This window comes from Protopterus annectens, chromosome 11.part0 (genome assembly GCF_019279795.1).
Source record: "Protopterus annectens isolate FY-2018-M chromosome 11.part0, PAN1.0, whole genome shotgun sequence".
Taxonomy (NCBI): Eukaryota; Metazoa; Chordata; order Ceratodontiformes; family Protopteridae; genus Protopterus; species Protopterus annectens.
The window spans coordinates 144,312,532-144,339,663 of NC_056745.1; the positions used below are offsets into that span (position 1 = coordinate 144,312,532).

The following is a 27,132-nucleotide window of genomic DNA, read 5'->3' on the forward strand; positions in this document are numbered from 1 at the left end:
GCAGTAATTCTCATTGCCCCATATTGGCCTCAATAAATCTGGCCTCGTCTACAGAAGGAGCCTTGGATTCTGGAATCCTTTCCAGACCGGTTGTCACATCCGAAGGGAATGCTTCCGCCCAGCCTTCACAATCTCAAGCTCAGACAGCTTAGTTCCTCCAATTCCACTGATTGCCAGACAACCTGTGCTGTCCTTCCCGGTTTGTCATATTCTGATGTCTTTCCACAAGTCATCCACTCAAAAACTATATAGGAGTAAATGGAAGAGGATTTTAATCTGGGCACAACACAATATGTATCCTATCACGGCTCCCATTCACTTTATTCTGGAAGTTTTATTCCACCTTTTCAATAACGGAGCTGCGGCTTCTATAAGGCGTCAAATATTGTTTGTTCATATTTGCTTCAATAATTCCAAAACCATGCTATGTACAAGGTTTTAAGAGATTTCATCTTAAAGCTTACATAATAGCAAACTTAACTACATTAATATTTGACCACTGTCTAGTGTAGTAAATGGATGTTAACTGTTTTTATAATAGTTTTTATAATAGTTTATATAGATATAATTTTCACATTTTTCTAAATAGTACAACCAAGTAATGCAGACAGAACACCTTAGTCTCAAATGAAAGCTCTCAACTAGATGAATAAAATGCTGCTGACAGTATGTGCGTAACGTGAGTGGTTGCTGAGATATTGTAAGTTGTTTACAAAAATTATAAATGTAATGGTTACTGTGTTTACTGTGACTTATAAAGTTCAATTTAAGACCTAGAACCTAAAGAATACTACTGCTATAAAATAGTTTGTGCTGAATAGTTTGCTATTTATACTTCTTTCATATAATCCCTGTGGTTCCAGAGATATGAGCATTTGTTTGAAATGTGAGGACATAATTTGATTCTGTCAAAAGGCTGAGGCTCTGCCCATTGGAAGTTACAGTTCAGACTTCCTGAGCTCCATTGGAGTGAATGAGTTAAGGTCCAATTAGCAACCACTTCAGATTTTCACATTGGGATAGACAACTTATCTTTAATTTCCCACAAACTTTGCGAAGCCTTCTTAAAAGGGACCATGTTGTTAAGACATCCCCACAAGGATCCTTCTCCCTCTTGTGATCTTAATTTGGTTCTATGTCTGATTGTTCAGCCACCCTTTGAACGTGCAGCATTTTGTGATATTAACTTCCTGTCATGGAAAAGTATCTTTTTGGTGGCTATCAAATCTGCGAGATGAATATCAGAAATTCAGGCACTATCTTCCCAGCCCCCATATTGTGTTTTTCCTAAAGACAGTCTCTTTGCATACCAACCCCTCTTTCTTGCCCAAAGTTGTTTCTCAAACAAATATTAATCAGACTATACATTGCCTGTTTTCTTCCCTAATTTTAGTAATAAGGGTGAATGTGTACTACATTTGTTGGATGTTCGTAGACAGCTATGTTTCTGTTTACATAGAACTAAAGAGTTTTGTAAAACAAACCAATTGATGTTATGTAGTCCAATCTCGCCTTCATTCTTACCCATGGGTTCGGAGCTGAACCTCTGCTCCGATTCGGCCATACTCTAGCTCAAAGTCTTCAGTTGGCTCGTGGCTAAGAGGTATCCCATCATGCAACAGGTCTATTCTCCAGATCTCATTTGCTTCTGCTTACGCTCAGATGTGGTCTCGCTTTTGGTCGTGGCTAAGTATACTGTTTATAAACTTTTTATAAACTTTTGACTTTTTGTTGCTCAAAAAGCTGTTTTCATAGCTCTGTGTGTGTGGTAGTGGTGTAATACTGCCTTTGATGTTCATCGTGTTTCACTGTTGCAGTCATTACTCTTGGGTTATCCTGCTGGCAGGCTACCCGCAGTCGGCCTGAATTCCAAAGTCCTGGTTCAGCATCGGTTGCTGTCGCCTCTTCCCTGACGTCAGTGTGCCAGGGGTATAAAAGATGCAGCCGATGCCATTTTCTCCAGTCTTTCTTGCTGCGCGGTGCCCGAAGCAAAAGCAGTTCACAAGTGCCGGTTGGCCAACTCCTGAGATTTTCAAATCCGAATTTCAGAACTGAAGTCTTCATTAAAGCCAAGTACCCCATTGGGGAAACTTTTTTCTTGCTCCAGACTGATGTCAGAAAAAGTTAACAATTGTATTTCTTGTGGGAAGCAAATACCTCATAAGGATTTTCACTCTTACTGTATTCCTTCCCTAGGCCCTGACCACGACGTTGCTAGCTGTCGGTTTTGTGCTAGATTTAACCACCGCAATATTAAGCGTCAGTTTGATTTTGTATTTCATTACTTTGGCCGAAGATTTAACTATATAATGCCATCTGAACAGCCAACGACCGGAGTTTACAAAAAACGCAAGGACAAGGAAAAGGATAGGCATCTGAGGTCCAAAACCGACGACGAGGCCTCCACTAGGCCAGTCGCTGGTTTACCGGTTCTCAGTGAGGCGCTTTCGCAGCCCCTGCCGCCCGCTACCTCAGAGCCACAGGCCGCTTCCGACTCCCACGTGGAGCCACCTGGGCCTCTGGATACACAAGGTATTGGACACTCGGAAACCTTTCCCTCAGATGGGTCCGCAGCCGCTGAGCAGGCATCGGCTTCTGAGGGTGTCGTCAGACCTACATAGTTATATGTTAAGCCAACTTCAGCTTCAAAGTCAAAGACTGAAGCAGTTCTAAAGATAAAGAAACAAGTACTGCATTCTCCTACTCAGACTTCCATGCCTAAAAAACAGATGCTTAAAATGGCCGAAGACCTAATTACTTTGATCAGGGGTTCCCATCCCCCTCCTGATAAGAGGCCTAGGCAAGAGACAGAATATGATTCTTCTGATCAGGTTTCAATTTCCTCTGACTCCTCTTCTGAACAGGGATACTCTCTTCCTCCCTACGAGGATTCTGATGCTGAAGAATCCATTCCTTCAGCCTCTCCTCCTGAGGATTATTATTTTGGGGAAACCCTGCATACCATGAGGGAGCATTTTCACTGGGAGAGCCAAGATTACTCAGAATCTAAGTAAAGGCTCAGAGACTTTCTTTTACTACCTCAGCAAAGACCTCTTGCTATTCCACCTGTTCAAGATATTGTAGATGATGTATTTTCAGAGTCCGGCCTGTCTCCTGACTCTTTACCCCCTGCACCTGCTAAGCCAGACAGATACTACAGAGTCCCAGACTCATAAATTTCTATATAAAAACCCCGCTGCTGACCCAGAAACTATATCTCAGGGTCCAAAAGGGGTCAAGGCTTCCACTGCAAAAAATCCTGTCCCCTCTGATAGGGATTCTAGGGCACTGGGCAGATGGGGGGAAGTTTACACTTCTGCTACCTTGGCTGTAAGGGCTTTAAATTGTCAGTTTCATATGCTTAAATATCAGCAATACTTAATGTCACTGCTTAAACAGAAAATGTTGACAAATTCTGAATGTTCTGATCACAAGGAAATGCAGGATTTATTGCATGCAGCTTATTTATTTATTGCATGCAGCTGAACAAGTGGGAAAGCATACTTTGCAATGTGGTTATGACTCACTGGAGGCCTCCTGCAGGGCCGCTGTTACGGGTTCTGTCATTAGAAGGCATGCTTGGTTAAAGGAGCAGAATCTGCCTGATCATGTTAAAGCAAAATTATTAGATGCTCCATTGCAGCATGATACGTTGTTTGTTGTTAAGGCAGAAGAGGTGTTGAAGAAAATGGAGGATAAAGCGAAATCCATGCAGACAGTTAAGGATTTCCTACAGGTACAGCCACCCAGATTTAGCAGGAACTGGCCTTCAAAAAATTGGTCCTTTCCAGTGTCAGGCCACAAAGAGGCAGATACAGACGTCCCAGAGGCAGATCTCAGCCCCAAGGCTCATACAGGCCTAAACAATGGGGTGCTCCTACCTCCAAAAGCAGAGAAGACAAATCGCAACCATACAGGAAACAGTCCCAATGACTTTCCTCTGCCAGATCCAAGCACTTCTATTTTGACAGCCCCCTTAGGGGGAAATCTAGCACTTTTTTCACCAAATTGGCAAATAATTACCCAGGACAAATGGGTCTTGAACATAGTGTCCCAGGGCTACAGGTTCCACTTTCACACCCTACCAAGGGCAAAAGGTATGCCAGACCTGCCACACAATCAATGGGCAAAGGCACAAAAGCAAATTACATCCCTCATGGACATGAGGGCCATTCAACAAGTACCACAGCAAGAGCAGGGGCAAGGATTTTACTCAAGACTTTTCTTAGTGCCCAGAAAGGACAAAGCCTAGAGACCAGTACTGGACCTGTCTATGCTAAACACGTTTCTGGATGTTCCAAAATTCAAGATGTTGACTCTACAGCAGCTACTGCCCATGCTGGGCAAGAAGACTTGGCTCGTAACTTTGGACCTAAAAGAGGCATACCTGCATGTCCCAATCAGACAATCTTCCAGAAGATACCTCAGATTCATAGCTGGCTCAATGCACTACCAATTCTCTGCACTGCCCTTTGGCTTATCTACTGTGCCCAGGGTCTTCACAGAATGCCTGGCACCAGTAATTGCATTTTGCAGACAAAAAGGAATTCAAATATATCCTTACTTGGATGACTGCCTTATTCAAGCAGAGAACAAAGACATTCTTCTAAAGCATCTGGCATTTGTAAAAAGATTACTAATTTGCCTATGGTACACAGTAAACGAAAATAAATCAAAATTAGTACCCTCTCAAGAGATAATATTCCTGGGTGCAAGCTTAAATACAACTGCCCAGATGGCTTATCTCACACCAGACAAACAAAGGCAACTGACTTCTTACTTCAAAAGGTTGACAACAAAGACCCAGTTATCTGCAAGGAAAATCCTGCAGGCCTTGGGCTTCATGGCATCCTGCATTCTACTAATTCCATATGCCAGACTGCGTATGAGGAAACTACAATGGTATCTAAAAAGTGTTTGGACTCAGCATTGTCACAGCCTGGAGACAATAATTACCCTCATTCCCTGCCTGCAACAGGAATTTCGATGATGGGCACAGGCCTGTCACCACAACAAGGGTCTGCCATTAACTTTACCCACAGCCAGGCAGACACTAACAACGAATGCATCAGATTATGCCTGGGGGCCCACATGGCAGGAAAATGTATTCGGGGCCCATGGCCCGCAAACCAGATGTATCTTCATGTCAATCAAAAAGAGATGCTAGCTGTTCAGAATACCCTGACAGCTTTCAAGGATCTACTTCATCCAGGACAACTACTGATTAAGATGGACAATACTACAGTCATGTGGTACATAAACAAGCAGGGAGGCACACATTCCTACCCCCTCTGCAGACAAGCAATGACCTTGTGGGACACAGCATTGACTTATCAAGTTCACCTGCAAGCACAGTTCCTGCCAGGAAAAACAAATACTCTGGCAGACGAACTAAGCAGAAACCTCATGGATCCAAACGGGTGGAAACTGGATCCACACATCTTCAGCATGATAACAAGGAAATGGGGATGCCCAGACATAGATCTATTTGCCTCCCCTCACAACTGCCAATTACAGAGATTTTGCACAAGGATTTATCACAAACAAGCATGGAAAGTGGATGCCCTATCCTTCAGCTGGAAAAAACTAACAGTATATGCCTTTCCTCCACTGCCTCTCCTTCCCAAGGTACTCCTAAAGGTCAGACAAGAGAAGCCAAAAATGATACTGATTGCCCCAGACTGGCCACACCAGCACTGGTACCCAATCCTAAAGAGCTTGTCTCCAGGTCCAGCATGGATATTGCCTCAAACTTCTCACTTACTGACCCAACAAAACAATCAGATCCTGCACAGCCAACTCAGGACCTTAAATATGGCAGCATGGCGGATAATGTAGCCATTCAGAACACTCCTCTTTTAAAAGCTGTTATGGATGTTATCTTGGAGGCCAGAAAAATGGAAGAGATTCTGTGCTTGGAACCAGGAACAAGGCATTGACACGTATGTACCAAATATTCCTCAGATTTTACAATACCTAACTGAGATGCTGGACAAAGGCCTTTCCTTTTCATCAATTAAGATTCATGCCTCTGCCATTTCAGCCCATTACAATACGGAACCAACTATCTTTTCTCATCCTTTAATAAGGCAGTACCTCAGAGGGGCCAAAAACATCAGGCCTCCAAGGAGAGCACCAATACCTGCATGGGACCTCAATTATGTCTTGGAAAAACTCACACTGCCTCCTTTTGAGCCAGCCTCAACAGTGGATATAAAATTCTTATCCTGGAAAACAGCTCTGCTCAGCAATAACCTCTGCAAGGCAAGTCTCAGAGTTACAGGCACTCATGGCTGTGAAACCCTTTATCATTTTTCATCCAGACAGGGTTTCTCTGAGGACAAACCCTACGTTTATGCCTAAGGTGGTGTCCAGTGTGGCCCTCAACCAAACCATTCACTTGCCTACCTTTTATCCAAACCCACAGACATGGGTGAGAGACTTCTGCATTCTTTGGACATGCACAGACAGTTATGCTTCTACCTGGACAGAACTAAAGCTTTCAGAAAGACTGAGCAACTTTTAGTGGCATATGCTACAGGGGCACAAGGAAAGGCTATCTCAAAACAAACTATTTCTAAATGGATAGGTCATTGCATTCGTTTGTTACTCGCAGCATGGCAAATCAGTGCCTAAGGGCATTAGGCCACACTCTACCAGAGCAGCAGCCACTTCAGCAGCCTTCCTCAGAGGAGTACCAACCAAAGACATATGAGAGGCTGCAACTTGGAGTTCAGTGCACACTTTTACAAAGCGCTACCACTTACCTCTCTACTCTAAATCCAGAGCAGGCTTTGCCACTGCAGTTCTGCAGGGCCTCATAGCCTCTCCTAATCATATTTAGCTCAGCCACCCATCCTCAGCTTTGGGATTCAACCCAAGAGTAATGACTGCAACAGTGAAACACTATGAACATAGTACAGTTGTGTACCTTTCATAAATGTAGATGTTCGAGTATATTCACTGTTGCAGTCCAGGTTACCCTCCCACCGTCCCCCTTTCATTTGCTGGGTTTTATCTGTACTTCTCTATTCTATACAACCTATGTGGTGTATTTGCTTGTAGGTGAAGGAAATGTTTACTTTACTGCATGCATGTTTATTGGCATAATCTTTTTAGCCTTCCCTTTTGGGGGCACCTGACATCTGGGGCAATAAAAACTGAAGAAAATGGCGATGGCTGCATCTTTTATACCCCTGGTGCACTGACGTCAGGGAAGAGGTGACAGCAACCGACACTGGACCAGGACTTTGGAATTCAGGCCGTCTGCGGGTAGCCTGCCAGCAGGATAACCCAAGAGTAATGACTGCAACAGTGAGTACACTCTAACATCTACATTTATGGTAGGTACACAACTGTACTTTTTGTTTCTCTTGCTGTTTTTGTGGCCTTTTCGTTTGCCGTTTTGGTATCCCGTTCATTTCCTTTCTTCCCACGGGCTAGGCCCGTTTCAGTTAGAGGACCTAGTCCTTCCCATTGTTTCTGTGTGGTCTTTGGTTTGGTGCTCCATTCTGTTAGCTTATTAGTGTTGTCGTGTCTGGCTAGTGGTGCTATCCTGCCTTTGTTTCCCCAGGCTAGGCCCGTTTAAGTTAGAGGACTTAGTCCTCCCTGTAGTTTTTTTCCCGCCTGTTACTAGGCCATTTTTAGTTAGAGGCTTTAGTTTCCCATGCGGGGTTTAGTTGGGTCCACTGTGTGTACGAATTGCTTTGTTACCTGTGTGTTTTCCTTTATTCAGCATGTCCAAGGATTCTAAGGAACACAGGCCTTCGGGCTTTAAAAAGTGTGTTGAATGCAACAATAAAATGTCTTTGACTGATGGGCACTCCGTGTGTGTGTGTACTGCTTGAGGGCTATTCACCTCCAAGAGTCCTGCTTGTTTTGTCATTCCTTCAGTCACCGTGATTCCTTTCGTGGTTCTCCCTACCAGCGCTCCTGAAGGGAGGCCCGACTGTGCATCTCTGGAGCCAGTCGGGGGTCGCATTTCTTTACTCCCAGAAGCCTGGCAAGACGTCACCCAAGACGAGTGGGTATTAAAGATAATTTCCCGAGGTTGTCATATTCCCTTCTCTTCTCCTCCCCCTCCAACCAAGAGAATCCCAGACGTTCCACCCAGTCATAGGGATTTAGCAACTTTAGAAATAAAAAAGTTGCTTTCAAAGAGAGCCAGCCAGCCTGTCCCCACAGACCTAGTAGGATTAGGGACTTACTCCAGAGACCCATCTTGGATCTCAGCCGATTGAACCTTCATGTACAAAAGTCCAAGTTCCGCATGGTCAACTTACAGTCAAAACTCCCTCTGTTAGGGAAAGATGTGTGGATGTGCTCCATCGACCTCAAAGATGCTTACTACCATATCAAGATGGACAGGGCATCGAGAAGTCATCTATGCTTCTGGCTGGGAGCCAGCCATTTTCAGTTTCGTGCTCTGCCCTTTGGTCTCACCACAGCCCCCAGGGTGTTCACCAAATGCATGGCATTGGTAACGGCTCACTTGAGATGTCAGGGATTCCAAGTGTTTCTGTACCTGGACAACTGGCTCCTTTCTGCCACCACCAGGCATGTACTGTTACAGACCAGGGACGCCAACATTACACTGTGCCAAAGGTTAGGAATTACTCTAAATTGGAAAAAATCTGCCTTGTTGCCCTCGCAGCGTGTCACTTTTATCGGCGCCAAACTCGATACAGTGCTCATCAGGGCCTTCTTACCAGAAGAGAGAATTCAGGCTCTACAACAGCAGTTTTACGCCTTACTACCATTGAGGAAGGTCAAGGCAAAAGTAGTCCTCAAGTTATTGGGGACCATGGCTGCCACGATCATGCTAATTCCCCTTGCCAGACTACACATTAGGGTTCTTCAGTGGCTGCCTTTTGCCCAATGGTCACTACATCTTCCACTCTCCCATTCTATTCTGATTATGGACACGTGCAAGCAGGATCTACGCTGGTGGCTTCAGGCCAGCAATCTCAATGTGGGCAAGCCTTTTGTCCCATCTTCTCCAGTTGCCATGGTGACCACGGATGCCTCCCATATCGGGGGGGGGGGGCTTATCTCGGCAGGACAGTCCAAGGCATGTGGCAGGAAAACGAGACCCATTTGCATATCATTGTCTTGGAGATGAGAGCAGTGCTATTAGCGTTGCAAGCACTTCAGAGCTTTCTCCCTCTAGGGACAATTGCAATCCACTCAGACAACATGTCAGTGGTATGGTATCTGAACAAACAGGGAGGAACCAAGTCATACCCCTTTGCAGAGAGGCACTTCGAGTTTGGCAGTGGGCGGTGTCCTCTCAATGCTTTCTAGTTGCAAAGCATATACCGGGGAAGTCCAACGTGATTGCCGACAGGCTGAGCAAGAGCTATCCTACTGCCTCACGAGTGGTCCCTGAACAATCATGTCACGGAGAAGATATTCCACAGATGGTGTCAGCCTTGCTGTGATCTATTTGCCAGCCCCCTCAATGCTAAATGCAGCAGCTACTTCTCCCTTATCCCACCGGAGGGGGAGACACACCCAGGGATGCTCTGGTTCACGATTGGCCCTTCAGTCTTCTCTACGCCTTTCCACCGTTACCTCTGATATCAAAGGTCATTCAGAAAGCGCAGCCTTTGGGAAGCAAAATGATCCTCATTGCCCCACGCTGGCCTAGGTTCCCTTCCCTTCAACCCTATCTAATGGACAAGCCCTGGATTCTGGACCCAGCCCCAGATCTGCTGGCTCATATGTCAGGACAGTTCCATCCCTCCACCCAGACCCTCAAGTTGACAGCTTGGCTGCTCCAGTTCCATCCTTAGTCAGGCTTCATGATTTTTCCCCAGAAGTGGTCCATATTCTATCATCTTCCCACAAGCCTTCTACTAGGAAGATTTATTCCAGTAAGTGGAAGAGATTTTCTATTTGGGCCCATGAGAGACGTACTGATCCTTATACAGCGCCTATTTCAGCAATATTAGAATTTTTTTCTCAACTGTTCAGTCAGGGGTCAGCCGCAGCAACCATTAAAGTGCAACTGGCAGCGATTTCTACCTTTCACGTTACTAATGAGCCCAACCTTATGGCTCATAGGCTTTATAGGGCTTTTCTGAAAGGGATATTGTTACTCCAACCTCCAGTCTTTGATCCAGTAATGCCATGGGACCTCAATTTTGTATTACACAAGCTCACCTCAACTTCCTTTGAGCCTGCAGCTACGTGTAACATTAAATTCTTGTCATGGAAGACAGTATTCTTGGTAGCCATAACTTCAGCTAGGCGGGTCACTGAACTCCAAGCATTATCGATTAAGCCACCTTATTTGGTGTTTCACAAAGATAGGGTCTCCTTAAGAACCCCAACCTTCCTTTGTTCCAAAGTTTGCCTCTGTTGTCAATATCAACCAATCCATTGAGTTGCCTGTGTTTTTTCCTGAATTCTCCAACAAGGCAGAATTTAAATTTCATCAACTAGATGTTCATAGACAACTGCATTTCTATTTACATAGGACAAAAGATTTCAGGAAATCAGATCAAATGTTTGTCTCATTTTCAGACACTAGACTTGGGGTTCCTGTTTCTAAGGTAACCTTGTCTCACTGGATCTCTGATTGCATCTCATTTATTTATGCTTCCAGTGGCATAGAATTACCTTTTAAAATGAAGGCTCATTCTACACGATCTGTGGCTACCTCAACTGCGTTTCAGGCTAGGATGTCTATGGATGATATTTGTGCTGTAGCAACATGGGCTTTGCCTCATACCTTTATTAGTCACTACAAATTAGATCTGGTCTCTAGAGGCAGATCTTCCTTTGGTTCCACAGTGCTCAGGAGTATTTTTCACTGAGTCACCAAAGATCAAGGTGCTAGGGACTTTGTCCCACAGGTAAGAATGAAGGTGAGATTGGACTACATAACATCAAGAGGTTATGGTACTCACCATAATGTTCAATGTATGTAGTCCATCTCACCATACATTTTTACTAACCCTCCCTCCTACCCCTCCTGGAAGACCTGGAGGTATAGTCTCTGGGTGTCAGTAGTCCTTTCTGTTGGGGGGGGTTGTTCGTGTGTGTGTGTGTGTGTGTGTGTGTGTGTGTGTGTGTGCTTGCAGAAAACAAGATCTGGGAAATAGACCTGTTGCATGATGGGATACCTCTTAACCACAAGCCAATTGAAGACTTCGAGCTAGAGTATGGCCGAATCGGAGCCGAGATTCGGCTCCGAGCCCACGGGTAAGAATGTAAGGCGAGATGGACTCCATACATCGAACGTTATGGTGAGTACATAACTTCTTGTTTATTGCATTTGCAGGCCCTTGGAAAGGCCAGCCAGTCTCCGAAGTTACTTTTATCAAAATGGCTTTCTAGTTGTATTTTCTTCATTTACACCTCAAAAGACATGAAACCTGACAAATCCATTCAAACTTATTCTACCAGGGTGATGGCCACATCTTCCAGACGTATTAAATATACCCCTTGGTGATGTATTTTAATTTTGCTTGTCATTTTACCTTTTTGTTTGTGAGAACTTTGTTTTGTGCCTGTTACAAAACTGTTAAGACAAGCATTTACGATATCCTGTCTTCACCATTTCCTTTGAGTATGCTCTCTAATATTCTTAATTTAAAATAAGTAATGTGAAGTTGTTAAATCTTGCCGTTTATTCTCACTGATGGGTTCGGAGACGATCCTCTGCTCCGACACAGCCAAGGTTTGCCAGTAGCTCGAGACCAAGCCCCTTATCCTAGTTTGCCGGAGCAAGAGAGATCTCAGTGATCCAGCTAGCTCGGACCATTTGTGAGAAAAAAAACAGCAAGTTTTGATAAAAAAAAAACTTTCTTTTTGTTTTAGATATTTTCATATAGATAGTTGTGTGTTAGTGTTTAAACTTTTAATAATAGAATCTATAGTTTCGGATAGTTAGTGCCCTGTTGGCTTAGTTGTTTTGTGTGGGCCTTTTAGCCCTATTTAGAGTTGTTAATCTCTTTTCTAATAGTCAGGGTTTTTCTCTGTGGGCCTCTTTAGCCCTGTATTTGTAAAATATAGTTAATTGTTATAGATAGTGCCCAGGTTGGGCTTAGTTGCTTTGTGGGTCTTTACAAGTAAAGTAAGGACTTTACTGTATTAGTTTTTTGCAGTATACTGGTTTGTTTTATCTTTACTATGTCGGATGACAAGGAAAAGTCCCATCCTAAATGGGGATTCAAGAAATGCCCAGATTGTGGGCAGAAAATGTCCGTCACTGCCGGACACATTCAATGTGTCTACTGTCTGGGGGCTAAACACCTCCAAGACACTTGCAGCATTTGCCATTCTTTTTCTTCAAGAGTCCTCTTGGAGAGAAGGAGGAAGCTAATAGACAGGGGATTACTGCAGCATTCCTTTTCTGATGTGTTGAGTAGCCATGAGGGTACTAGCACATCCAAATCCACAAAATCTTCAGATCCCAAAGTGGCAAAAAAGGCAAAAACTTCAGAGGGAGGGTCATCAGTTCCACAGACCTCAGAACAGAGTGTACCTTTGATTCGGAGCCAGCTCTCGGTATTGGAGCCGGTCTCTGTGGTTCCCTCTTCTCCTCTGCTCCAGTCGGCACCTTCGGTGCATTCATCTAAGTCCTCAGTCAGCCTTTCAGATTTGGACATGGATCGGCTAGTGCAGAAGCTTTTACAAGCACCAGGACTTTCCAAATTGTTGTCGGCCCCGACCAGCTCGTCGGTGCTGAAGACCATGGAACCAGATTTGTCTACTCCTCCTCAGAGCCGTACTGGACTCTTGGAGCCGAAGGAAACTAAACCGATGATTGTCGAACTCTTGGAGCCGATGCCCGCACTGGTGTTATCGGCTCCATCTACTCGGATGTCCTCGGCACCGACCGAGGACTCTAGGAGCCGACGCTCTCCCATCGGGTCCGGGGAGGATAGTCAGACCGATTTGTCGGTGCCAACTCTTCCTCTCGGGGCTTCGGCTCGGATGAGCTCGGCTCCTACCCAGGCTCGGAGCCCATGGTTTTGGTGCGGGAGGATCGGACAGTACTTTTGGGTCCATCTACTCTTTCTCACCGGAGCCATGGTGCCTTCAATGCTATGAGGAAAGTTTTGTCTCCAAAGACAACATCAGCATCAGTTTGTCCTTCTCTCTTCCCTCAAGCTCCTGTGTCTGCTTCTTTGTCTACCGGTCCCCCTAAGCGTAGAGACCCTGATCCTCAAGTACCCCCACAGGGCATTCCCTGCTCTTCTGAGACCTCCCCAGATCCCCCCACTGAGGAGGTGCCCAGGAAGAGACTGTGCAAGAGGAGGCACTTAGACTCCCCCCAGAAGTCTTTGACATCTGACATGGACTTGGATGAGTCAGAAGGGTCCCCTCGATCCCCCTTTGAGGATATCTCCTTTGCAGAGATACTAGAGATCCTTAGTTAGAGGGGCGATTGGCAGTCCCAAGACCCCTACTGAGGATGAGTCCGTGCTCTTAAAGGCTTTTGGGTCTCAACCTTCCACTTCTTGGGTGTCTCCGCCTTATGAGGAGCTCATGAAACTGATTTCTCGTAAGGCGTGGGAGTCACCGGAGGCCATGGAACCTGTTCCTCGCAAGCCAAATAAATTCATGTCTGCCCCAGTGGACAAGTCATTTTTGACAAAGAGAGTGCCTGTTGATGCCATGGTGGTAGCTGCAGCCACCAAAAAGGAAGTGTCTGAGACATCCACATCTATCCATCCTCCTAACAGAGATTCTAGGGTCATGGATAGATATGGGAAATGCATGTTTAGTTCAGCGACTTTTTCTCTGTGATCACTGAACTACTTAACCCATTTTACGAGACTACAAAGAGATTTCCTGAAAGAGCTAGGAGATGCTCTCCAGGGTACGGTAGCTGCAGGGGTGGCCGACAAAGTCAACACCCAGCTCGCTACCCTAAACTCAGTGGTAAACTCATCCATTCGTCTCATATCCTATGCAGCTGATGGTTCGAGTAGAGACGCTATTTCAGGCATTGCTCTTCAAAGACAAGCCTGGATGCATCTCTGTTCCTTTGCAGAACCCTTTAAGTTTTCCTTTATCAACACTCCATTCGATGGCTCATCACTGTTTGGGCCTAAAGTAAAGGAAACTTTAACCAGGTGTGAGCAGTAAGGCAAGACCTTATCTGCCGTTGGAGTCCATTTTTCTACCCCTACTCGGCCCTACCCCAAGGGCCCTAGGGGAGGGAAAATGTGGTTCCGAAAAGCACAGGGAGCCTTTCAGGACACACGTGGAGAAACCCCCTCTAGAGGCAGAGGAGGGGGTTATAATGGAAGACGCCGCCCCCGCGGCAGAGGGGGTCCGCAGCAACATTTTGACAGGGGTCAGTTCTCCGGTAAACCCTTCCATGTCCCCTTAAAGGGGGCCCGACTGTTCGGCTCTGGAGGCAGTCGGGGGTCGCTTGTCTTTGCACCCAGAAGCCTGGCTAAACATAACATCAGATACATGGGTACAAAGCATCATTTCCAGAGGATATTTCATACCGTTCTCTACCCCTCCCATTTCTGTAAACAGAATCCCAGATGTTCCACCTAGTCTCAGGGAACAAGCAATCGTAGAGGTCCACAGATTGCTAGAAAAGAGTCATCCAACCAGTCCCAGCAGACCAAGTTGGATTCGGAACTTACTCAAGATTCTTTTTGGTACCAAAGAAAACCGGGGACTGGAGACCTATCTTGGACCTCAGCAGACTCAACCAGTTTGTAAAGAAAGAGAAGTTCCAAATGGTCATGCTTCAGTCCATTCTTCCCTTCCTAGGGAAAGGCGATTGGATGTGCTCCATAGTTCTCAAGGACACGTACTATCACATAAAGATGAACAAACGCTCCAGAGATCACCTGCATTTCTGGCTGGGAGCCAATCATTAGCAGTTTAGACCCCTGCCCTTTGGTCTCACTACAGCTCCTAGAGTGTTCACCAAATGCATGGCAGTGGTCACTGCTCATCTGAGACGTCTAGGATTCCAGATGTTTCCATACCTAGACGATTGGCTCTTCACCACTACCACCAGGCATCAGTTGACTCTGGCAACACAATACACTCTGACACTTTGCCATCAATTAGGCATTACAATCAACTTCGAAAAGTCTGCCTTATCGCTATCGCAGCATACCAATGTTCTTCATGTTTCACTGTTGCAGTCATTACATTTGGGTAATCTGCTGGCAGGTTGCCCTCAGTCGGCCTGAATTTCAAAGTCTTGGGTCCTGCGTCAGTTGCTTTCTTCTCTTTCTACGTCAGGTCGTCAGGGGTATAAGACATGCAGCCAACACCATTTTCTTTAGTCTTTCTTGCCACGCGGTGCCCGAAGCAGAAGCATTTCGCAAGTACCGGTCGGCTGACTACTGAAATATTCGAGTTGCAGTTTCAGAACCAAAGTCTTCACTAAAGCTAAGTATCCCGTTGGGGAAACTTTTTTCTTGGTTTTTACCAATGTCAGAAAAACTTAATTGTATTACTTGTGGGAAGCAAATACCTCATAAGGATTTCCATTTATAATGTATTCCTTGCCTAAGCCCTGATCACAACGTGCCTGGCTGTCGGTTTTGTGCTAGATTTAACCAATGCACTGTTAAGCATCGGCATATTTTTGCATCTAAGTATTTTGGAAACAGATTTACCTACCCAGAAATGTCATCAGATAGCAATCAGACTACCGGAGTACATAAAAAACACAAAGAAAAGGACAGAGAAAGGCAGTCGAGATCCAAAACCGACGACGAAGCTTCTCCTAAGGAAGTTGCCGGTTTGCCGGTACTCAGTGAGGCGCTTTCGCAGCCCCTGATACCCGCTACCTTTGAGTCGCAGGCCTCTATCGACACCCATGTGGAGTCCGGCATGCCGCAAGATACTCAAGATATTGGACCGACAGATGTGTCTCCCTCGGATGGGTCCAGAGCCGCTGAGCAGGCACCGGCTTCTGAGGGTGTATTCAGACCTCAACATTTTTATATCAAACCGATGAAAGCTGCAAAGCCAAATGCGAAGACACCTTCAAAACCGACGCCTGAGCCACGTGCACAGGCCTCTATGCCTAAAAAACAGATGATCAAAATGGCTGAAGACCTTATTACCTTGATCAGGGGTACCCATCCCCCTCCAGATAAGAGGCCTAGGCAAGACCCTGACTGAATCTTCAGATCAGGTTTCTATTTCTTCTGATTCCTCTTCTGATCAGGAATTATCTTTACCTCCCTATGAGGATTCTGATGCTGAGGAGTCTATTCCATCTGCATCTCCTCCTGAGGATTATTCATTTGGAGAAACCTTGCATACTTTGAGGGAGTATTTTCACTGGGAGAGTCAAGACTTCTCAGAATCAAAAAAGAGGCTCAGGGATTTCTTTCTTCTCCCTCAGCACAAGCCTTTAGCCATTCCCCCTGTTTTAGACATTGTTGATGTGTTTTTGGAGTCAAGCCTGACCCCTGACTCCTTACCTCTGGCTCCCAGCAAGCCTGACGGGTATTACAGGGTCCCTGACTCTCATAAATTTTTATTTAGAAACCCTGCTGCTGATCCTGAAACTATTTCACAGGGTCCAAAGGGAGTTAAGGCCTCAACAGCAAAAAACCCTACCCCCTCCAACAGAGATTCAAGAGCACTGGACAGATGGGGAAAAAAGGAATATACATCTGCAACCTTGGCAGTCAGGGCCTTAAACTGTCAATTTCATATGCTTAAGTACCAACAGCATGTTATGGGATTGCTGAAACAGAAAATTATGTTGATTTCAGAATGTGCAGAAAATAAGGACTTGCAGGAATTATTGCATGCAGCTGAACAATTTGGAAAGCATACTTTTCAATGTGGTTTTGATTCTTTAGAGGCCTCCTGCTGGGCCGCAGTTACTGGATCTGTGATTAGGAGGCATGCCTGGTTAAAGGAACAAAATTTGCCTGATCATGTTAGCTAAATTGCTAGATGCTCCTTTACAGCATGATTCTCTGTTTGGTATTAAGGCAGAAGAGGTTTTAAAGAAAATGGAAGATAAAGCTAGGTCTATGCAAACTGTTAAAGATTTCTTACAAGTTCAGCCACCTAGTTTCAGTAGACAATGGCCTACAAAAAATTGGTCCTTTCCTGTGTCAGACAGAGCTCAAAGGGGCAAATCCAGACGCCCTAAGGGTTCCAGGTACCAGGCTCAAGACTCATACAGGTCAAAGCAGTGGGGCGCATCCACCTCCAAATCTGGAGGAGATAAAGCGCAAAGCTACAGAAAGCAATCCCAATGACTTCCCTCTGCCTACACCAAGCACTTATATTTTGGCAGCACCCATAGGGGGAAATTAGCACTTTTCGCTCAAAATTGGCAGTTAATAACCCAGGACAAGTGGGTGCTAAACATCGTATCACGGGGATACAGATTCCATTGCCACACTCTGCCAATGACAAATGGTTGGCCAGATCTGCCAAAAAACCAATGGGCAGAGGCACAGAAACAGGTTACGTCCCTCATGGATATGGGGGCAATTCAGACAGTACCAGAACAGGAAAAAGGACAAGGTTTTTACTCGACTGTTCTTGGTACCCAGAAAGGACAAGGCCTGGCAGACAATACTGGATTTATCGATTTTGAACACATACCTGGACATTCCGAAATTCAAAATGCTCACTTTGCAACAGCTTCTGCCCATGCTGGGCAAGAATGCTTGGCTGGTGACTTTAGACCTAAAAGAGGCATACCTGCATGTCCCAATAAGACAGTCGTGCAGAAGATACCTCAGATTCAAGGCTGGCTTAATGCATTACCAATTCTCTGCACTGCCCTTTGGCTTATCTACTGCGCCCAGGGTCTTTACAAAGTGCCTGGCACCAGTAATTGCATTTTGCAGACAAAAGTATTCAAATATATCCTTACTTTGATGACTGTCTCATTCAAGCAGAGAACAAGGATACTCTTCTACGACACTTGGCATTTGTGAAAAGGCTTCTAACATGCCTAGGGTACACAATAAATGAAAAGAAATCACAACTGGTACCCTCTCAAAAGATAACATTCCTGGGTGCAAGCTTGAATACAACTGCCCAGATGGCTTACCTCACGCCAGACAAACAAAGGCAACTGAATACTTACTTCAAACTGATGGCAACAAAAACCCAGTCTTCTGCAAGACAAATTCTGCAGGCTCTGGGCTTCATGGCATCCAGCATCCTACTAATTCCATATGCAAGACTGCATATGAGGAAACTTCAGTGGTACCTAAAAAGTTTATGGAGTCAACATTCACACAGTCTGGAAACAATGATTCCTCTCACCCCCCTGCCTGCAACAGGAGTTTCTATGATGGGCAAAGGCCTGTCACCAAAACATGGGACGGCCCTTCACTCTATCCCCTGCCAGACAAACCTTAACAACAGATGCATCACATTATGCCTGGGGGGCCCACATGGCAGGAAGATGCATTCAGGGCATATGGGCACCATATCAAATGCATCCACATATCAACCAGAAAGAGATGCTAGCTGTTCAAAATGCCCCAACGGCCTTCAAGGACTTACTTCATCCAGGACAACTGCTGATAAAGACTGACAACACCACACTCGTGGAGTATGTAAACAAGCAAGGGGGCACACACTCATACCCCCTTTGCAGATTAGCCATGGCACTATGGGACACGACTTTGACCTACCAAATAAATCTTCAAGCTCAATTCCTGCCAGGAAAACAAAACACTCTGGCAGACGATTTAAGCAGAAACCTTATGGATCCTCACGAGTGGAAACTAAATCCACACATCTTCAGCATGATAACAGAGAAATGAGGGAGCCCAGACATAGACCTATTTGCCTCTCCTCAAAATTATCAACTGAAAAAATTCTGCACAAGGACTTATGGAAAAACCTCTCAGTTTACGCCTTTCCTCCTCTGCCTCTTCTAGCCAAGGTCCTCCTAAAAGTCAGACAGGAGAAGCCAAAGATATTAATTGCCCTGGACTGGCCCCGCCAATACTGGTACCCAATCCTAAGGAACTTGTCTCAATACCCAGCTTGGACCTTGCCTCTAAAACCACAACTACTGTCCCAGCAAAACAATCAGATCCTGCGCAATCAACTACAGACTCTGAACCTGGCAGCATGGCTAATTGTTTAATCATACAGATGACACCTCTCAGTAAAGCTGTCATGGATGTCATTTTGGAAGCCAGAAGGCCTAGTACTAGAAAATCTTATGCTGACAAATGGAAGAGATTCTGTGCTTGGAATCAAGCACAAGGAACTGATACAGCAGAACCCCATATTCCTCAGATATTACAATACTTAACTGAGATGCTCGACAAAGGCCTATCTTTCTCATCAATCAAAATCCATGCCTCTGCCATTTCGGCTCATTACAATACAGAGCCACCAATCTTTTCTCATACTTTACTAAAGCAGTATCTTAGAGGAGCCAAAAATTTAAGGCCTCCTAGAAGATCACCATTACCTGCATGGGACCTCAGTTATGTGTTGGAAAAACTCACCCTGCCTCCATTTGAGCCAGGTGCTACCGCTGATATAAAGTTCTTATCATGGAAGACAGCTCTGCTACTAGCAATTACTTCAGCAAGAAGAGTTTCAGAGCTACAGGCCCTCATGACTGTAGAGCCTTTTATCATATTTTACCCAGACAGGGTGTCTGAGGACAAATCCTACTTTTATGCCTAAGATTGTTTCCAGTGTGGCTCTTAACCAAACAATTCATCTGCCAACTTTTTATCCAAATCCACAGAACAAAGGGGAGAGAATTCTGCATTCCTTGGACGTACACAGACGACTAAGATTCCACTTGAGCAGGACTAAAGTTGTAAGAAAAACTGAGCAATTACTAGTGTCATATGCTGCAGGATCAGAAGGAAAGGCTATTTCAAAGCAGACAGTTTCAAAGTGGATAAGCCATTGCATCCGTTTCTGCTACTTACACCATGGCAAACCTGAGCCCAAGGGCATTAGGTCTCATTCCACCAGGGCGGCAGCTACTTTAGCAGCCTTTCTCAGAGGATTACCAACCAAGAACATTCTAGAGGCTGCTACTTGGAGTTCAAGGCAGGCTTTGCCACTGCAGTGCTGCAGGGCCTTATATCCTCACCTAATGCTGTTTAGCTCCAGCCTCCCAACCATAGCTTTAGGATTCTAACCAAATGTAATGACTGCAACAGTGAAACATGAAGAACATAGTACAGTTGTGTACACTTACCATAAATGTAGATGTTCGAGTGTATTCACTGTTGCAGTCCAGGTTACCCTCCCGCCATCCCCCTGTCATTCTACAGTTTATCTCTCCTTCTCTAACTTCTACAACCTATGTGGTGTATTTGCTTGTAGATGAATGTAAAGTGTATATTGATGCATGTATATTTATATAAATATTTAGAATATTGCTACCTTTTTGGGGGCACCTGACATCGGGGGCAAGAAAAACTAAAGAAAATAGCGTTGGCTGCATGTTTTATATCCCTGATGACCTGACGTCACGGAAGAGAAGACAGCATCCGACGCAGGACCAAAGACTTTGGAATTCAGACTGACTGAGGGCAACCTGCCAGCAGATTACCCAAATGTAATCACTGCAACAGTGAATACACTCTAACATCTACATTTATGGTAAGTGTACACAACTGTACTTTTTATAGGAGCAGAGTTAAATACCTCAACTACCACTCTACGTCTTCCTATCGAAAGAGTCTCACTTCTCTGCCAACATGTCAGCTCACTGGTGTCAAAAGAACAAAGCTACAGCAGCAGAGGTCTTGAAGGTGCTAGGTTTGATGGCGGCAGCAATCCTGGCTATACCACTTGCAAGGATGCATATGCAAATTCTTCAATGGCTCCTCTTTGCTCAGTGGTCTTACTAGAAACTACCGATGCACCACATGATTCTCATCACAGATTCTTGCAAGAGAGACTTTCAGTGGTGGTTGACGTCTCTTCATGTCACAATCGGAAGACCCTTTGCCCCCCCCCCCCCAGTAGCCACTGTGACCATGGACGCTTCCCTGATAGGGTGGGGGGCATTTTCAGGGAAAGACTGCCCAAGGCACATGGACAGATCAAGAATCACATTTGCACATCAGTGTTCTAGAGTTGAGAGCGGTACGTCTGGCATTGCAGTACTTTCAGGACTCTCTCCCTCTAGGAACTATTGCAATTCAGACGGACAACATGTCAGTAGTCTGGTACTTGAACAAGCAAGGAGGAACCAAGTGTTACCCCCTTTGTCGAGAAACCCTCAGGGTCTGGCAATGGGCTTTGTCGTCCCAGCGTTTTCTGTTAGCAACGCACATCCCGGGGAAATCCAATGTGATAGCGGACAAGCTAAGCAGGGCAATTGCTCCCTCATGAGTGGGGTCTCAAACAACAGGTTGCAGAGTTGATTTTCTGCAAATGGGGCCAGCCTTGCTGCAACCTCTTTGCCAGCCACATCAATTCAAAATGCAGAAGCTACTTTGCCCTAATACCACCTACCGGTCATCCCCCGAGAGATGCACTTTTGCACGATTGGCCCCCAGGTCTCCTTTATGCATTCCCACCCTTCCCATTGATACCCAGATTTTTACAGAAAGCAAAATTGATGGGAAGGACTGTTATCCTCATAGCCCCCTACTGGCCTCAACAGATTTGGTTCCCGTTTCTCCACCATCTGTTGGAAGATCCATGGATCCTGGTCCCATTTCTGGACCTTCTGACGCACCCATCAGGGGACCTCCATCCTTCACTGCAGTCCCTGAAACTGACTGCTTGGCTAATCCACTTCCCCTAATTGCCAGGCTTCATTCAATTTCAGAAGATACAAAACAAATTCTCTTGTCTTCTCACAAGCCATCTACCAGGAAATTATATGGCAGTAAATTAAAAAGGTTCTCAATTTGGGCCAACACGCATAAAATTGACCCTTTCCGAGCCCTGCTATCGTCCATTTTAGAATTCTTGACAAAGATTTTTAAGGAAGGGGGGCAGCAGCTGCTACAGTTAGAGTCCAGTTAGCTGCCATCTCAAATTTTCATCTTGGGTTTGGTAGCTCAAATGTTATGGGCCATAAATGATCTAAGACTTTTCTTAAAGGTGTTCTTCACATGAGACCTCCTGTCAAAATTCCCTATTCTCCCTGGAATTTAAACTGTATGCTGTCTCAAATTATTCTTCCCCCTTTTGAACCAGCATCTTCTTGTGATCTCAAATATTTATCCTGGAAAACTATTTTTCTAGTGGCCATTGCTTCTGCCTGCAGAGTGTCAGAACTTCAAACATTATCTATCAGACCACCTTACATGATTTTCCATGCTGATTATCTCTCAGAACAAACCCCTCATTTTTACCTAAAGTCTGTTCTGAATCAATTATCAATCAGGTCATTGAGCTGCCAGTCTTTTTTCCCAACCACTCTAACAAATTGGAATACATGCTGCACAAACTTGATGTACAATGTACACAGCTCAGATTTTATCTTGACAGAACTAAGGATATTAAAAAATCAGATCAACTTTTTGTATCCTTCTCAGAAGCCAGAAAAGGCAATCCAGTGGCTAAAACAACCTTATCTAAATGGTTATCAGATTGTATATCCTTTGTTTATGAGAATGCGAGCATGCCATTGACACACAAACCTAAGGCTCATTCTACCAGAGCCGTTTCTACGTCTTCTACTTTTCAAGCTAAATTGCCCCTTGACAATGTTTGCGCTGAGGCCACTTGGTCTAAGCCTCATACCTTTGTCATGCATTACAAAGTAGATAAGGCTTCCAGAGACAGGTGGTCTTTGGTTCCATGGTACTGAAGAACATACTTCCTTGAGCCACCCAAGATCGAGGGTGCTAGGGACGCTACCCATCAGTGAGAATAAACGGTGAGATTTAACAACTTCACATAAAGAAGTTATATAAATTCCTAGAACTACGCAATAGAGTCAAAAAGCTAATAAAACAGGACAAATTCCAATACTACCAGTCTGCCCTAGACTCCTCACAACACAGCCACAGATAATTCTGGTCCTCCATAAACTCCATCCTCCACCCAGGTAAAGTCAGTATCCCTCCTCCTAACATCCCTCACTCCTCAGAAAATATTGCTACCTCATTCAACGCACACTTCACACAAACCATACTATCACTAGCTAAACAACACAACCCCCCTACCCTCCAACCCACACCTTCAACTAGTAATCTCCCCACTGCCTTCTCTTTTTCTCCTGTACCTACCTCCAACATAAAAAACTCTTAACTAAACTTAAACCCACCAAATCAGCAGCAGACAACCTCCCAAGTGAATATCTACAAAATCGCAGCTGATGCTCTGGCCTACCCAGTATCCATCTTGATTAACCAATCTCTGTCAGAAAGTTACTTTCCCACACTGTGGAAAGTATCACATATAATTCCCCTCTACAAAGGCAGACCCTCCACAGAACTAACCAATTGCCGCCCCATAGCTATTCTCTCTACACTCTCCAAAATACTAGAGAGATGCATACACTCTCGGGTCTCAGACTACCTCCTTTCCAATACTCAGCATGGTTTCTGACAAAACCATAGGACCACCACTGCCTTACTCCCTTTACTAATACTATCCTTCAGCATAAAAACAATGTCTCTCTCTCTCCTCTGCTACTTTCCTAGACCTATCTAAAGCATTTGACATGGTCCCACACAAACAGCTTATCTCTGTCCTCAATAACCTATCCTTCTCTCAGTCAGTCACTAACTGGTTTCAGAGTTACCTGTCTGACCGCCAACAATCCGTTGTATGGCAAAATGATACATCTCCCCAACTACCTGTCTCCATAGGGGTTCCCCAAGGATCCATCCTTGGACCCCTACTCTTCTCTGTTTACACCAATAATCTAGCCTCTGCCACCAAACATGGCACGCTCATACAATACGCAGATGACTCAACCATCATCTGCTCAGCCCAGTCCCTACCCAAACTGCAAAAAGTCACACAGGAAGCCTTTTCCTCTGTTGAAACTTGGTTATCCGATGCCCAATTAATACTCAACCTAAACAAAACTAAACTACTCATCTTCCAACCCACCAAACGTACACAAAACAACTCTCACTTTAACATCACAGCAAAAGACAACAACACTATATATCCAAATGAACACACCAAATTGCTAGGAGTAGAAATCGACAATAAACTAAAATTTGACATTCACATATCCATGACCATAAAAAAGTCCACAAAAACTAGGAGCATTATACAGAAATAAGCAACTTCTCACCAAAGCAGCAAAGATTTCAATAGCAAATTCCCACCTTATCTCCACCCTACTTTATGCCTCTCCAGTATATACCAACCTAAGGCAATGCGATCTAAACAAGCTAGAGACCTGCTACAACAAAATCGCCAAATTCGCCACAGGGGCATCTACCGTAGTCACCACTGTCTCTCATTTGCTGAACTGGGCTGGCTTGAACTCCCTCACCTCCTTCAGTGGCATCAACTCAGTCACTAACAAACTAGTAAACCGTCCACTAAATGTCCCATCCCTCCAGAATCTACTCCAACCCTATCGCACCACCAGACCACTAAGATCCAGCAACAAAAATCACTTGCAGTTCACTAAAGCCAATAACTCTGCTGGTGAAGCACTATTCTCTTGCGCCATTGCCAAGTTATGGAACTCCCTCCCACCCACCCACAATTACCTCCATACCATCATGCACCCACTTCAAAACTTTACTAAAAGTGCACCTAAAAACATGCTGGCTATGCCCTTGCAACTCCCACTCTAATATCACCCACCCCATCCAACCACTACCTTTCTTTCTACTCCACTAACTACCTTGATTATAGCAAGCTCAGATGCTCATAAGCCTAGTACTTATTATACAGCAGGAACTTCTTATTGTAACATTTGTTAATGTCTGTTATGTACTTCACAGATAAAGATTCTAGTTGTTTACTGACGTACTATGTTCTTCATCTGTAAGTAATTGCTGTGTTAAATTGCTATGTAATCCAATGCAACTATTGTCTGTTTATTTTAACTGTGGAGCTTTTCTCCCCGGGCCTCCGCTGAAAATGGACCTACGTCCAGTCGGACACTCCCGGTCAAAAAATGTAAATAAATAAATCAATAAATAAATAAATGTACTTACCATAACATTCCATGTGAGTTGTTTATCTCGCCTTTATTCTCATGTCCCTCCCTCCTTCCCCCTCCTTGGCTGACTGTTGACTTAGAAGCTAGTACCATCCTGGTTATTCAGTATTTCTTCTTCCCCTTCGGGAAGTGTTCTTGGTAGAAATAAAAGCGTATATATATATATATATATATATATATATATATATATATATACACACTGTTACTCGCAGCAAACAAGATCTGAGGTAATTCCAGCAGTGCATTGTGGGATAAGGGGCTTGGTCTCGAGCTACTGGCAAACCTTGAGCTTTGCTATCGGCTATGTCTGAGCCGAGGATCAGCTCCGAACCCATCAGTGAGAATAAAGGCGAGATAAACAACTCACATGGAACATTATGGTAAGTACATAACTTCTTTTTTCTAGGTGCTAGTTGCTCTTTCCTTTTGGACTTCAGCTTCTCTAACAGCATTATTGCTTTGTTAATGGGTCCTTCCTTTTACTTTGCCTCAGTATCTTCAGGAAGCATAACATGTTCTGTTCAGCATTAATGAAAATGTATTCTCTCTAAGTCTAAGATTCCACTAGTTGTATTCCGGCATCCATCCTAGCACGTTTTTTTTTTTTGGTTCTTCCCTGAATTGCCTCTTGCTCCAGGAAGTCACTGGTTCTCCTTTGCAGGAGCACAAGTCCATTCATCCTGTGATGAATGGGAAACAGGCATCCTTCTCTGTAGTTATGGTACCCAGCTCATTGTTTGTATAAAAATACATTAATGTCACACAGCTCCAGCATTCACTAGGTAATTCTTTCTCCAGGTTATATACCCCACATATTGTTGAAGTCTCAGATTCCTGAAGAGTGTTAAACTGCAAGTAAAACAACTCCTTTGTGTAAATGACTTTGCTTGTTAGGAGGCATGCATTCTTAAGTTCTTCTTTATGGTCTCCCTATTTCCTTGACGAAGGGTTCTGTATTGGGCAGACAGAGTAAATCTGCTAGGATCCTGTGCCCTCTCAAGACCATCAGAATGTTTATATTTGCACTGTTTTATTTATTTATTTTATTTATTTTTATTTTTGCAGCTCTGGATTGATGGTTCTGGACATGCTCCTTTGTCTCCTCAGCACAAAGAAGAAGATTTTTTCACTACACATACTAAAGACACTATGGTAAGGCACCATACCTTCTGCTTTATTTCAAAATAATTGTTTTTCCCCCCAAAGTGTATTTCTTTTCCCGAAACTGCAGGTTAAATTTGACAGTAGTTTTTAGGACCAATAGTTTTCTTTACAGTATCAGCTAAAGATATATATATTTGTGGACTGGGGCTTGTTTGCTTGCAAACTTTTGTTTCTTTTGTCCTTGTCCTAGAACTGCATCACTGTACTCTGTGAAGACTCTTGCTGACAGAGTCACTGTTGACTCAAGGTGACCCTATGAATAATTATTTTGAATCAAGTTTTGTCAGTCATGTGACTGTTCACTGATGGGATGGGGAAGCATCCATTGCTGTAGTTATTGTACTTCCTGTACCCCTCTGATTGCTGAGCTTCCTCTTACGTTGATCTTGTACCTTGCCAGGTATCAGATCTGTCTGCAGTGCCTTAATCCTTGCATCATATGTATGAAATGTGACATTTTGAAGCATTGCTGCTTCGGCTTCCAGTGTGTACTTGGGTTTCGTCATCTCCAGTACCAAGTGGTTTCAAGGACATTCATGGTATGCAAGGTATTCTTCGTTAACATCATTTAAAGATGTCTTTCTTCTTCCTGTCTTGTTTTTCCACTGCCCAGCTTTCACATCCATGTAACAGTATTGAATGTACTGTAGTTTGGACAAGTTGAATTTTTATGAACAAAGGAATATATTTGCACTTGGAGAGCTAATCTAATATGTGACGCCTGTGCCCTGGCCCAGCAATCAAAGCCTCAATCCTCACCACTAACACCAGAGAGGGTCTCGTATATGAGGAAAGGATAACAAATACATAGTAAAGTGCAATTTCCCTTAAGAGCACACAGAGATCACAGTCAGTCTGGGGATGGTCACTCCCTTGCTCTCCAAGTCCCCAATAAGACT

At 44.4% G+C, this 27,132-nt stretch overlaps 1 protein-coding gene across 2 annotated transcripts in view; it reads left to right on the forward strand.

Annotated features, from left to right (window-relative positions):
• ARFGAP3 (ADP ribosylation factor GTPase activating protein 3) overlaps positions 1 to 27,132 on the forward strand; it is an 873,462-nt gene that overhangs the window by 227,476 nt on the left and 618,854 nt on the right. For both annotated transcript variants that reach the window (XM_044087532.1, XM_044087534.1), the window contains exon 5: positions 26,135 to 26,221. In XM_044087532.1, the coding sequence (XP_043943467.1) occupies positions 26,135 to 26,221 (87 nt within the window). The remainder of the gene's footprint in view (positions 1 to 26,134; positions 26,222 to 27,132) is intronic.